Source organism: Hyperoodon ampullatus (assembly GCF_949752795.1).
Source record: "Hyperoodon ampullatus genome assembly, chromosome: 3".
NCBI classification, from domain to species: Eukaryota; Metazoa; Chordata; class Mammalia; order Artiodactyla; family Ziphiidae; genus Hyperoodon; species Hyperoodon ampullatus.
The window spans coordinates 66,293,036-66,307,748 of NC_136916.1; the positions used below are offsets into that span (position 1 = coordinate 66,293,036).

Here is a 14,713-nt window from a genome sequence, read left to right on the forward strand (position 1 = left end):
TCGATGGAGAAAGTAAAACCTTTACAGACAAGCAAAAGCTAAGAGAATTCAGCACCACCAAACCAGCTTTACAACAAATGCTAAAGGAACTTCTCTAGACAGGAAACACAAGAGGAGGAAAAGACCTACAAAAACCCAAAACAATTAAGAAAATGGCAATAGGAACATACATATCAATAAGTACCTTAAATGTAAATGGATTAAATGCTCCAACCAAAAGACATAGACTGGCTGAATGGATACAAAAACAAGACCCATATATATGCTGTCTACAAGAGACCCACTTCAGACTTAGAGACACATACAGCCTGAAGTGAGGGGATGGACAAAGATATTCCATACAAATGGAAATCAAAAGAAAGCTGGAGTAGCAATTCTCATATCAGACAAAATAGACATTAAAATAAAGACTATTACAAGAGACAAAGAAGGACACTACATAGTGATCAAGGGATCAATTCAAGAAGAAGATATAACAATTGTAAATATTTATGCACCCAACATAGGAGCCCCTCAATTCATAAGGCAAATGCTAACAGCCATAAAAGGGGAAATCGACAGTAACACAATCATAGCAGGGGACTTTAACACCCCACTTTCACCACTGGACAGACTATCCAAAATGAAAATAAATAAGGAAACACAAGCTTTGAGTAACACATTAAACAAGATGGACTTAATTGATATTTATAGGACATTCCATTCAAAAACAAGAGAATATACTTCCTTCTCAAGTGCTCAAGGAACATTCTTCCAGGATAGATCATATCTTGGGTCACACGTCAAGCCTCGGTAAATTTAAGAAAATTGAAATCGTATCAAGTATCCTTTCCGACCACAACACTATGAGACTAGATATCAATTACAGGAAAAATTCGGTAAAAAACACAAACACATGGAGGCTAAACAATATGGTACTAAATAACCAAGAGATCACTGAAGAAATCAAAGAGGAAATCAAAAAATACTTAGAAACAAATGACAATGAAAACACGATGGCCCAAAACCTATGGGATGCAGCAAAAGCAGCTCTAAGAGGGAAGTTTATAGCAATACAATCCTACCTCAAGAAACAAGAAAAATCTCAAATAAACAACCTAATCTTACACCTAAAGCAATTAGAGAAAGAAGAACAAAATATCCCAAAAAGTTAGCAGAAGGAAGAAATCATAAAAATCTGATCAAAAATAAATGAAAAAGAAATGAAGGAAATAATACCAAAGACCAATAAAAGTAAAACCTGATTCTTTGAGAAGATAAACAAAATTGATAAAACATTAGCTACAGCCATCAAGAAAAAAGGGCAGAAGACTCAAATCAACAGTATTAGAAATGAAAAAGGAGACATAACAACTGACACTGCAGAAATACAAAGGATCATGAGAGATTACTACAAGCAACTCTATGCCAATAAAATCGACAAACTGGAAGAAATGGATAAATTCTTAGAAAAGCAAAACTTTCTGAGACTGAACCAGGAAGAAATAGAAAATATAAACAGACCAACCACAAGCAATGAAATTGAAACTGTGATTAAAAATCTTCCAACAAACAGAAGCCCAGGACCAGATGGCTTCACAGGCGAATTCTATCAAACATTTAGAGAAGAGCTAACACCTATCCTTCCCAAACTCTTCCAAAATATAGCAGAGGGAGGAACACTCTCAAACTCATTCTACAAGGGCACCAACACTCTGATACCAAAACCAGACAAGGATGTCACAAAGAAAGAAAACTACAGGCCAATATCACTGATGAACATAGATGCAAAAATCCTCAACAAAATACTAGCAAACAGAATCCAACAACACATTAAAAGGATCATACACCACGATCAAGTGGGGTTTATCCCAGGAATGCAAGGATTCTTCAATATACGCAAATCAATCAATGTCATACACCATACTAACAAATTGAAGGATAAAAACCATATGATAATGTCAATAAATGCAGAAAAGCTTTTGACAAAATTCAACACCAATTTATGGTAAAAACCCACCAGAAAGGAGGCAAAGAGGGAATGTACCTCCACATAATAAAGGCCATATATGAAAAACCCACAGTCAACATCGTTCCCAATGGTGAAAACCTGAAACCACTTCCACCAAGATAAGGAACAAGACAAGGTTGCCCACTCTCACCACTATTATTCAACATAGTTTTGGAAGTTTTAGTCACAGCAATCAGAGAAGAAAAAGACATAAGAGGAATCCAAATCACAAAAGAAGAAGTAAAACAGTCACTGTTTGCAGATGACATGATAGTATACATAGAGAATCCTAAAGATGCTACCAGAAAACTATTAGAGCTAATCAATGAATTTGGTAGAGTAGCAGGATCCAAAATTAATCCACAGAAATCTCTGGCATTCCTATACACTAACGATGAAAAATCTGAAAGAGAAATTAAGGAAACACTCCCATTTACCATTGCAACAAAAAGAATAAAGTACCTAGGAATAAACCTACCTAAGGAGACAAAAGACCTGTATGCAGAAAACTTTAAGACACTGACGAAAGAAATTAAAGGTGACACAAACAGATGGAGAGATATATCATGTTCTTGGATTGGAAGAATCAACATTGTGAAAATGACTATACTACGCAAAGCAATCTACAGATTCAATGCAACCCCTGTCAAACTACCACTGGCATTTTCCACAGAACTAGAACAAAAAATTTCACAATTTGTATGGAAACACAAAAGACCCTGAATAGCCAAAGCAATCTTGAGAAAGAAAAACGGAGCTGGAGGAATCAGGATCCTGGACTTCAGACTGTACTACAAAGCTACAGTAACAAAGAAAGTATGGTACTGGCACAAAAACAGAAATATAGATCAATGGAACAGGATAGAAAGCTCAGAGATAAACCCACACACATATGGTCACCTTATCTTTGATAAAGGAGGCAAGAATATACAATGGAGAAAAGACAGCCTCTTCCATAAGTGGTGCTGGGAAAACTGGGAAAGCTACATGTAAAAGAGTGAAATTAGAATATTCCCTAACACCGTATACAAAAACAAAATGGGTTAAAGACCTAAATATAAGGTCAGACACTATAAAACTCTTAGAGGAAAACATAGGCAGAACACTCTATGACATAAATCACAGCAAGATCCTTTTGGACCCACCTCCTAGAGAAATGGAAATAAAAACAAAAATAAACAAATGGGACCTAATGAAACTTAAAAGCTTTTGCACAGCAAAGGAAACCATAAACAAGAAGAAAATACAACCCGCAGGATGGGAGAAAATATTTGCAAACAAAGCAACTGACAAAGGATTAATCTCCAAAATATACAAGCAGCTCATGCAGCACAATATCAAAAAAACAAACAACCCAATCCAAAAATGGGCAGAAGACCTAAATAGACATTTCTCCAAAGAAGATATACAGATTGCCAAAAAACACATGAAAGGATGCTCAACATCACTAATCATTAGAGAAATGCATATCAAAACTACAATGAGGTATCACCTCACACCAGTCAGAACGGCCATCATCAAAAAATCTACAAACAATAAATGCTGGAGAGGGTGTGGAGAAAAGGGAACCCTCTTGCACTGTTGGTGGAAATGTGAATTCATACAGCCACTACGGAGAACAGTACGGAGGTTCCTTAAAAAACTAAAAATAGAACTATCTCATGACCCAGCATCCCACTACTGGGCAAATACCCTGAGAAAACCATAATTCAAAAAGAGTCATGTACCACAATGTTCACTGCAGCTCTACTTACAATAGCCAGGACATGGAAGCAACCTAAGTATCCATCGACAGATGATTGGATAAAGAAGATGTGGCACATATATACACTGGAATATTACTCAGCCATAAAAAGAAACGATTATTTGTAGTGAGGTGGATGGACCTAGAGACTGTCATACAGAGTGAAGTAAGTCAGAAAGAGAAAACAAATACTGTATGCTTAAAAAAAAAAAAAAAAAAAAGGTTCTCACAAACCTATGCGCAGGAAAGCAATAAAGACCCAGACGCAGAGAATGGACTTGAGGACACGAGGAGGGGGAAGGGTAAGCTGGGGAAAAGTGAGAGAGTGGTGTTGACATATATACACTACCAAATGTAAAATAGATAGCTAGTGGGAAGCAGCCGCATAGCATAGGGAGATCAGCTCAGTGCTCTGTGACCACCTAGAGGGGTGGGATAGGGAGGGAGGGAGGGAGACGTAAGAGGGAGGGGATATAGGGATATATGTATACATATAGCTGATTCACTTTGTTATAAAGCAGAAACTAACACACCATTGTAAAGCAGTTATACTCCAATAAAGATGTTAAAAAATAGAAAATAAAAACAGAACAAAACTAAAAAGAAACAGATATAGAGGACTGATTGGTGGTTCCCAGAGGCAGGGGTTGGGGGTTGGGTGAAATGGGTGGGTGAAAGAGGTCAAAAGGTACAAACTTCTGGTTATAAAATAAATGTCATGGGGATATGATACAGCATGGTCACTATAGTTAATATTACATTTTATATCTGAAAGTTGCTAAGAGAATAAATCTTAAAAGTTCTCATCACAAGAAGTAAAATTCTGTAACTATGTATAGTGATAGATGTTAACTAGGGTTATTGTGACTCTGCAGTATATACAAATATCGAATTATTACCTAGTATACCTGAAACTAATATGTCAATTATATATGTCAATTATACCTCACTGAAAGAAAAAAAGCATTAAGAATTTCAAGAGCGACAGCAGAGCATTGAACCAAGTGTGAGGCCCTCGGTGACTGCATGGGTCACCCCACCATAAAGCCAGTCCTGCTCAGAGAGTTTAAGTAACTTGTTCAAGGCCAAGTTGAGATTCAAACCCAGCCCTGAGTCTTAAACCCACATCCTTCCCTCAGTACCACCCACACCAGCTCTGCCCTGTCAGCTGCCTCGCTGCCCAGTTCTAGTTCTACAGCTCTGGGGCTCCCTGGGGTCCCCAGGGCCCCCCATCAGGCACACACATCAGGAGGCCAGTGATAGCAGAAACCCCGGCTTGCCTCCATTGGCACACAGGCCCCTCCTCTCCCAAGGTTATACACTGGTGCCAGCTCTGCGGGCCTGGTGCACCTCTGGGGGGTTTCTCTGAGTGCTGGTGCAGCATGGGGGGACACCGAAGCTCACTGTGATATATGCTAAAAGCTGCGGCACTCCCACAAGGGGCTGTAATTCATAAGTTACGGGTGAGCTTCAAGACTAATAAATTTGGGAGGGAAGTATTAATGACTACACAGGGGCACTGTGAACTTGGCAGGCCCCCAAAGCCTGCAACTCTGCCGCCTGGGTTTTAAAAATGATTTGTGCTGGAGCAAGTTTAAACAGAAGCTGGTCGGCATTAGTCTGACTGTGACCCGCTGGCAACTGTTGAGACTGCAGGGGCCACTTCTCCTGCCTGGGCTGAGGCTGGCACTCCCGCCCTCCTGGGCTGCCATCCCCCCTGGAGCAAGGCCCTCACCCATGGGTCCTGAGACTTATCGCTGTTGTCTGCAGGTTAATCCCCAGATGGTCTGTGTACTAGTGTGATATGGTGAGCCTCAGGGCCCTCGCTGGCCTGAAGGTCATGGTGAGCAATGAACGTTGACCTATCTCCACCTCCAGCGTGGCCCAGAGCGCCCCTAGCTTGTCTAGCCATAATTTCTAATGACGTGGAAATCCCTCCCTGGACACAGCTCCTGGTCAAAGAGAGATCAGCTGGGGTGCCCTGTCTCCCTGGCTCATCTGAGGCTGTGAATCATGCATCCCACTTGCTAGCCCCAGGCTTCTGCCCTCTGCCTCAGAGGCACTGCCTTTTCTATTGACAGCTCTGGGGGTTGGTCATCAAGCGGCAGACCAGGAATGCGCTGTGCTCTCCTGAGTGGGCTGGGGCAGGCAAGTGTGCATCTAGAGAGCTGGGAGGTAGGGGGTGTCACAGAGGAGATAAAGGAGAGCAGGGGTGGGATTCCAGGGCTAGATGGGGAGGGCATTTGCAACTGCTCCCAGGGGTGCATGTTTGCCACCTCTATGGGAGGCCTGAGTGCCTTGTTCAGACACGCCTCTAGTTTCCGGGAGGGTCAGCACAGACCCCATAACACCCTAGCTGGCACGTGCAGCCAGTCACTTTCTCCATTCTTATTCTGTGTCCCTCCACTTCCTCCTGGAAGTTGCCCACGATGGGGACTGCAGAGAGAGGAGGAACAGGGTGGAGAGGCAGGCACTCAAAGCTTCACAGCACTAGAATGTGTGGGATGATTTTAAAGGCTTGGTTTGTTGGCAGACTCTCTGACCCCCGATCTTGACTCCCTGTGAATCCAAATGTGGCATCAGGTGTCCAGGGTCTGGAGGTCATTGGCTGGGGGATAGCAACGGCCATGCTGTTATCTCAAGAGCTCAGTCTCCTGATGAGAGAGACAGAGAGGTGCTGCAGATTGTGTGGCTGTACTGGAGGCGCTCAGCTGAGCTCGGGTGTTTCAAGGTGGGCTCAGCTGAAGACAGAACAGCACCGGGCAGGCTCAAGCGCCAGGTGAGCAGCTGCCGTGGGCAGAGCAAGGAGGCTGACCACTAGGGAAAGCAAGGAAGCGGCTGCTCCAGCCCCCTCTGCTCCATCGGGAGGAAGGTCCTGTGATGGACCAGGAGACTGTAAACCTGCTCCTCCCATCCTTGGAAAGCAAGACAAAGTGGGCAACAGCTGCCACTGACTTCCAGGAGAACTTTCAAAAAGAAGATTCTTATATTCTTGTTATATTCTTTTATTCTGGATTCCACAAGCACCAGCATGGGGAGCTGAAAGCCAGGAGTGGGGTTTTTGGAGTGGGCTATTGCCAGATGCCCCCTGAGCTCCGAGAGAAAACCCAGGATTGCAGGACCCATAGGGAAACAAGTGATGTCCACAAGCCGTATTTTGTTCTTCGATCAGTTATGGGCTTGCAGATTACATTCCATGCAACGGACTTTAAGGGGAGCCTGAGGGCCAGGCGCAGTGGGCCCCGAAGATAAAGTGTGGGAGCGACCTGGCACACTCAGGGCCTAGTGGGAGTTCGTATAAGGTCTCAAGAGAAGGGCGTGGTGACTGGGAGCTCACTCTGGGACGGGTTTTAAGGATGAAAAGAAGTTTGGCAGGCAGGCCTGTCCTGCCAGTGAACAACATGTGGAAAGGCTCAGAGACTTACTACTGCGCAGAACACTTCCCAAACACAAAGATGTTTCACTCGGCTAGAGTGCAAGTGAAGACAGAGTGCAGACTGGAAGGAGATGAGATGGCGGGGGTCGGGGCAGTGGCCAGCCTGGGACAAGACCATCAAGGGTCTTATACGCCACCTGTTATGAGTTGAGTCATTGCGTCCTCCCCCTCAAAGTCATATGTTGAAATCCTAACCCCCAGTACCTCAGACTGTGATTTCCTAATTTGGAAATGTGATTGTTGTAGATATAATTAGTTAAGATGAGACTGGACTTCCCTGGTTAAGAATCCGCCTGCTGGGCTTCCCTGGTGGCACAGTGGCTGAGAATCTGCCTGCCAATGCAGGGGACACGGGTTCGAGCCCTGGTCTGGGAAGATCTCGCCACGGAGCAACTGGGCCCATGAGCCACAACTACTGAGCCTGCGCGTCTGGAGCCTGTGCTCCGCAACAAGAGAGGCCGCAACAGTGAGAGGCCCGCACATCGCGATGAAGAGTGGCCCTCGCTCACTGCAACTAGAGAAAGCCCTCGCACAGAAACGAAGACCCAACACAGCCAAAAATAAATAAATAAATAAATTGATTAAAAAAAAAAAAGAATCCGCCTGCCAATGCAGGGGACATGAGTTCGAGCCCTGGTCCAGGAAGATCCCACATGCCGCGGAGCAACTAAGCCTGTGCGCTACAACTACTGAGCCTGCGCTCTAGAGCCCACGAGCCACAATTACTGAAGCCTGTATGCCTAGAGCCCGTGCTCCACAACAAGAGAAGCCACCGCAATGAGAAGCAATGAGAAGCCCGTGCACCACAAGGAAGAGTAGCCCCTGCTCACTGCAACTAGAGAAAAACCGCGCACAGCAACGAAGACCCAATGCAGCCAAAAATAAATAAATGTATTAAAAAAAAAAAAGATGAGATGAGATCATACTGGAGTAGGGTGGGCCCCAGACCCAACATGACTAAGGTCCTTATGAAAAGGGAAATTTGGACACAGACGCACACTGAGGGAGGACACCATGTGAAGAGAAGGCAGAGGTCAGAGTGATGCTTCTACAAGCTAAGGAATACCAAGGATTAGCAGCAAAGCACCAGAAGCTGGGGGAGAGGCAGGAACAGATGCTCCCTCACAGCCCTCAGAAGGAACCAACCCTACCAAGACCTTAATCTCAGACTTCCAGCCTCCAGAACTGTGAGACAGTAAACTTCTGTTGTTTAAGCCACCCAGTTTGCAGTAGTTTGTTTCGGCAGCCCTAGCAGATACCAGCCAAGGTGTTAACTCAGGGAGGGACATGAAGGATTTATGAAAGATGACTGTGTGTGTGTAGGGGGGACAAAGGACTGAAGGGGGCACCTATGGGGGCAAAGCTGAGGTCAGGGAGCCAGCCGAGGTCCAGAGATAAGGAAGACTGAACAATGCAGATGGAAAAGGGGAATGTTTCACGATATATGTAGGCAGTAAAACCGGAAGGAATTGGTGATGAGTCAGGATCTACAAAGTCCTAGAAACCCGGAGTAAAGGCAGGAATCAAACAAGCTACAGCTGAACACAAATGAATGTCAAAATCTACACAGGGGGTACAGAAAGTGTGCTGCCCAAGGATGGGCTGCAGGGACATGGGGCTCAACAGAGCCATGTGGGCCTGGGTCACCTGTGAGCTCAGGCCAGGCAGCCACCACAAGGCTCAGGAGTTTTCTGGCCTTGTCACAGGGGTCTTGGGTCCAGAAAAACGGCAGGGGTGGCCCCCCTCGACACTCTGCCCTGGTCTTGCAGCTCCCCAAGAACTGCGTGACTGACACACTGGAATGCTCAGGGAGGGGCAGGACAGCAAGAACTTGGAGAGCTTGTCCCCTGAGGACTGGTTGTGGGAATGCAGGTGACAGTCTCTGGAGGAGAAAACACTCAGAGGCCAGTCTCCGAAAGGATATCTCAGCTGGGAGGGCACCCACCAGGCCTGTATATAAAAGCTTGGTCCATGTGGGAGAGGTGGGTGCCGGGGGCGGACCTCAGCACAGCCTGAGGAAGAATTTTCTAACAGGCAGAGCCATTTGATGTTGGGCTGGCATGGGCTTCTCTGGGAGGTTCAGGGTACCTATTCTTAGAGGAAGGTAAAATTCTTGGCAGGTGTAATAGATGGGATTAGCGTATCAGCTGAAGAGCTGGACTCAGAAGTCCTTCCTACCCCCCAAATTCTACAGTTCTGAGGTTGGAAAGTCTCTCAAAAGATCATAATAGCAATCACCCCGCTCCCCAAAACCTGTTCACAGTGCCTTACAGCCTACAGAGCTTTCTCACATCCATCAGTTCCCCAGACTTCCTGTAAGGCAGACAGAGCTGGAGTGATGAGTCCACTTTGCAGAAGGGAACACTGAAGCCCCAAGTCACAGAGCCAGGGAGTGGCAGAGTCTGGAGCTCTGGCTTCCTGCTGCCCAACCTGCCCAGCCCTGCCTGGCTGCCACTGCCCTGGCAAGGAGCACACAGCACGCCAAGGCAAAGTGGGCCCCAGATGAAGCTGGAGTTTAGGATCCCACAGCCTTGGTTCCAAGCCCAGCACCTCCATTTCTTTTGTGCGACCTCATGAAATTCTCTCGACCTCTTCGGGTCTGAGTTTCCTCCTCCATATGAGAGAAAGGAGGTGTGAGGATGAAATGAAATCACACTGTAAAAAGCTTCTCTTGGAGGAGTTTGATGAATCTTAGTTCCCTTACCTTTAGGTAAAAAATGTGGACCCAAAAATGTATTCTGAATTATTAGGGGACATCGATACTTTTAAAAATATCTTGGTAAAGTGAAGAAATCCCTTAACCATCATTTTAGTGATAACATTTTCAGGTGCAAGTTGGGGCAGGGAGGACTCAGACATGAGCGTTCATGCTCAGGCTCCCAGGATTCCCCCGGGGCTCCAGCAAGACCACAGATCTCCCCTGCTGTGCCCCCTGAGCCGAGGCTGATTCCTGGCCTGAGCCCATGAGAACACAGTCTCTCCAAACCTCCCAAAGGTCCAAAACCTGACACGGCTGCATCACCAGGTGAGGGTATTTTCACCCCCAATCACAAAATAATACCACCTGACATTTGCAGGACTACTTTGCAATTCTGGAAGCCACTTTCACCTGCTTCCTGGAGCCTCACAACAACCCTGTGAGGAAAGCTCAGCATTGTTCCCATTTGACAGCTGGTAAAACCAAGACCCAGAAAGGTTAATTCCCCTCTACAAGGTGACACAGCTGGTCTTCTACAGAGTATTCTGCCCTAGGGTATGGCCGGCACTCCCATTTCCACCAACATCACCTGCCCATCAATTTACTACCATCCCTAAAGTATAGGTTCTGGGTTGTTCTGGGCCCCAGGCCTGAACTTACTATCTGGGCCTTAGTGGGCTGGGCAGTCCAGTAGGAAAGTCCTAGGCATCTGGCTGGAAGCCTAGCTCTGCCATTTATTAGTGAGGCACCTTTGGACAACTTTTCTGGGTCGCAGTTCCTTCATCCATAAAGCAGGAAAGTCAAGCCTCCTGCAGGCGGTTAACCGCGAGGACTGGGGAAATAGTGCACGCAAAGCAGCCAGTGGCCCACAGGCATGAAATGAGTACACGCCACTGAGATCATGTCGAGGTCGGGTCAAGGGAGCTTACCTGAACGCTTTCTCCGAGGCTCAGAAAGGTAGTCCCGGGGGCACTGATCTGAGGGTCACCACCACCGCCACCGCCACAATCGTGGGCCGAGATGGGGGCACGGTCCTGCCAGGAGGCGTGCTCCAACTCCGGGAAGCTGTGCACAGAGCCCTAGGGCGGGGGTGGGGACGGGGCTCCCCACGACGGGACTGGGGAGGCCGCGGGCGGGCTCACCTTGCGCGGGCTGCAGCTCCTCCACAACGCTCTCGTCCGCGGTCTCCTCGGCCCACGTGCCGGCCTCCACCACCTTGTAGCGGCTGCGCGGCTGGCTGAGCACGTGAGGGGCCTGCAGCGCCGCCTCGCGCTCGGCCGCCAGGTCCAAGTCCTGCTGCGCCAGGTGCGCCCGCAGCTGCCGGATCTCAAACTGCAAGAAAGAGCGGGGCGGTGGGTGGTGGGCTGGGCAGGGGCGGGGCCGGAGGCGCGGACCCGGCCCGAGCCCGACGTTTGGGCGCTTTGCTCTTGGGGGAGCGGGGAGGAATGGGCTGAGCATCCAAAGGCTGGAGGGGGCGTTCCTTACAAATCTCCCAAGGACACTAGTCGCAAGCGTCTCTGACGTTTCTGGAGCCTTTTCCGAGTAATAAAAAACATGTTCCTGTGTCTTACCTCGGATACTGTGTAGTCTGGCCCCATAGTGAAGACAAGATGGCCGTGAGAGGAAGCACAGCCGTGGTTTGCGGGAAGAGCATCCGAGGAAGAGTCAGGGAACGGGATTCGTTCTGGTTACTTGCCTAAACGTGACACCCAAGAGACTTGTTCTGGTGTCCCACACTGATGATTAGTGGAAGACGGGAAACCCCGCAATATCCAGGGTCAGTGTAACTAGCCGGTGGGAGCCCATCGTGGCTTACGGGGCTGTGCCTGACCCACCTGTCTTCCAGCAACGCCCATATCCCCTCTTCTAGGAGGTGTTCCGAGGGCTGGCCAGACTAGACTGGACTCTAGTTCCAACCCTGCGGCTTACTGCCATGTGTCCTTGGTTTCCTTATCTGTAGAATAGGGGTTATCACCCCACAGAGCTCTCTGAGGACTTGAGGGCTTCATAAAGGCTTTGTAAAAAGCTGCACACAGGGCTTCCCTGGTGGCGCCGTGGTTGAGAGTCCTCCTACTGATGCAGATGACACGGGTTCGTGCCCCGGTCCGCGAAGATCCCACATTCCGTGGAGCGGCTGGGCCCGTGAGCTATGGCTGCTGAGCCTGCGCGTCCGGAGCCTGTGCTCCGCAACGGGAGAGGCCACAACAGTGAGAGGCCCGCGTGCCACAAAAAAAAAAAAAATTTTTTTTAAGCTGCACACATTTTTATTTTGGTTTCATTCTTTGTTGTTGTTGGGGAAGGTTGCCTAGAGAGGCTTCCAGATGCCTCTTGAGTTTGTGGCTGAGACGGCTGTTCACACTCTGGGGCCTCCCTGGGCCATCTGGGTGAAGGCAAAGTTTGGGCCTGACACTGAAGGGCCTGGCCATGGGCTCAGGAGGAAGGAGATCTTTTACTGCCACCTAGTGTTCCAAACACACATTGCATCGCTTTGGCATAACCCCACAACCTCCAGTCAAACCCCCAAAGGCCTGAAGCAGGGAGGCGGGTGGAGGAGTCCCAGGGAGTCCCCCGGCCTGAGCTCCCTACCTAGGAGATTACCTACTTGCCCATGATCCCAATCTCCAGCCCTGGCCCCTCCCTGCAATGTCAGATCAAACCTCCAACTGCCTACCTGACAGCAACACAGAATTGGGGCACAGGTGTCACAAACCCAACTTAGTCTAAACAGGACCCTTCGCTCTATCCCCACACCTGCTCCTCAGGTGTTTTCATCTCATTTTAGCTGCATCCAAAAACAGGCAATCTCCTCCCTTGCTTCCGCACTTTCCCTTATCCTTGCCATCCAATCTGCCCTCAAGTCCAGCTCCCTAAGCGCTACCACAAGCCTGCCCACCTCCCTCCACCTCCACTGCCAGCTCTCACCTGGATGACTGCAGCCCTACAGCCCTCTACCATCCATTCGCCAACAGGGGTCAGAGGGGTTCTCGTAAACCTAGATCAGATCATGTCACCCCCTTGTCCATAGACCTCAGGTGGGAGAAAACCCAAACTTTTACCCTTGGCTTACATAACAGGTACATGTTCTGGCTCTGCTTACCTGGTTCACTTCATCTCATTCTTTCTCCCTTTACCTCCTGCTGTGACACAGGCCTTCTCGTCATTCCTTAAACACACTAAGTGTGTGCTGGTCTCAGGGTCACTTTCCCAGGGACCTCTGGTCCCATATCACATGGCTGGCACCCCATCTTGGAGGCCTTCCCCGACCGCTGACCTAAGGCAGCCACCCAGGCACTCCATCACATCACTCTGTTTGAATTCTCTACATTGCACTTATTATCTTCTGATATTTTGTTTATTTTAATGTTTTATTATTTTTCTTTTGACAAAAGTGAAACACACCGTTGAAGCATTCACTAACACTAGGGTGGCCAGGCAGCAAACTGGCATCGGGGCAACTTCCCAATGTCAGTGTTCACAAATTTTGTCTCTGGGAACACAGGTTTTCCCAGAGTTCATCAGCCTCCTGCCTGAGGACACACCTCTGGCTGCCTCTGTGCTGGGAGCAGGGCAGGGAAATGGAGCAGAGGGTCCAGCCATTAGATGAAAGGACTTTCACCTAATCCTCATTTTCAGCCCTAAACCTCTCCCCAGGCCTCTGCCTCAACCAGTGCCCACCTGCAGAGCCCTCTGGTTCAATTTCTCCAGAGTACGAACCTCTTGCCTCTTATATGATGGGGGGGTGTGGTTTCCCGGCTGTGCAGAACTTGGGAGGGGACGTGGAGGGTTCAAATAGTATGTGTACAGACTTCTAGCCAACCCCTCTCCCCTGTGGTCAGCTTCACATTCACCCCGTTCCTCCCAAACTCTAAAGGGTACTGAGGGGGGAATTAGCCCATTTCCCTCACTATCTGCCTCTTTAGACACTTTAGTTATAGATTCTCCGCTCTGCTAAATCACTCTCCATTTCCCTAAATCCACTGAAATGTGTATCCTCTTTGTCCTGATGGACAGGACTTAAAGAGAGTTTCTTAATTCTTATGTGTTTATGATTTGTTTCTTTACTATCATCTCATTGGAGTTTGGGGAAGGAGATCAGATAAATACATGTGGTCGGTCACTTCAGCTGCAGTAGTGTGCTGGTATAGAAAAAAAGAGGCCTGATTTATAGTACATGCTAATCTCTGGTATAAATACTCCCACCGTGGCCAATTGCAAACTACCAACATGATGTCATGCAGAATTGTGAAGAAATGTGCACAGCTGGCTCTCACGAGTCAGTGGGAGCTCCAGCACACCACTGCCACCCTCACCCCTCTGTAAGAGCAGGGATATAGAATATAATCTATATAAGAATAGAATATAGAATATAATCTCTGTAAGAGCAGGGATCTTGCCTGTTTTGTTGCTTGGCACACTGAAGGCACTCGGTGAATACTGCTGAATGAATCAATAAATCAATGTGTGAAACTAGTCAGCTTTGCCCAGCTTTTTTCTGTGGTTTCAGGCTGAGCCCTAACTCCAGCCACAAACTGGGCCCCAACCTTAACCCAAAGCTGAGGCAAAGCCTGAGCCCCACCACTGAGCCCCAAGTTTGGTCACACATTGAGTCCTGACCCAAGTCACATATTAAGACTGCATCCTGATCACACACTGGGCCCTAACTCTGGTCTCAGACTAGGTTCAGACCTGGATCTCAACAACCCAGTAGTCGAATGGGGCCACTGGTCTCAGAAAGTGAGAAAGCGAGGCTAGCTTATTATAGAGTGGCCTTCTGTGCAGGGGAAGAGGGCTCGAGCCACCCTTCTCGCAGCAAGGTCTCAGATGTCACGTAGGGCCCATTAGGCA

General features: G+C 47.9%; 1 protein-coding gene across 1 annotated transcript in view; it reads right to left on the minus strand.

The window, feature by feature from the left end:
- The window catches only part of TMEM266 (transmembrane protein 266), a gene marked incomplete at both ends in the record, with an annotated part of 84,812 nt that overhangs the window by 16,514 nt on the left and 53,585 nt on the right, over positions 1–14,713 (minus strand). Inside the window, one exon of the mRNA XM_079700585.1 lies at positions 11,011–11,200. Coding sequence (XP_079556711.1) covers positions 11,011–11,200 — 190 coding nt within the window. The remainder of the gene's footprint in view (positions 1–11,010; positions 11,201–14,713) is intronic.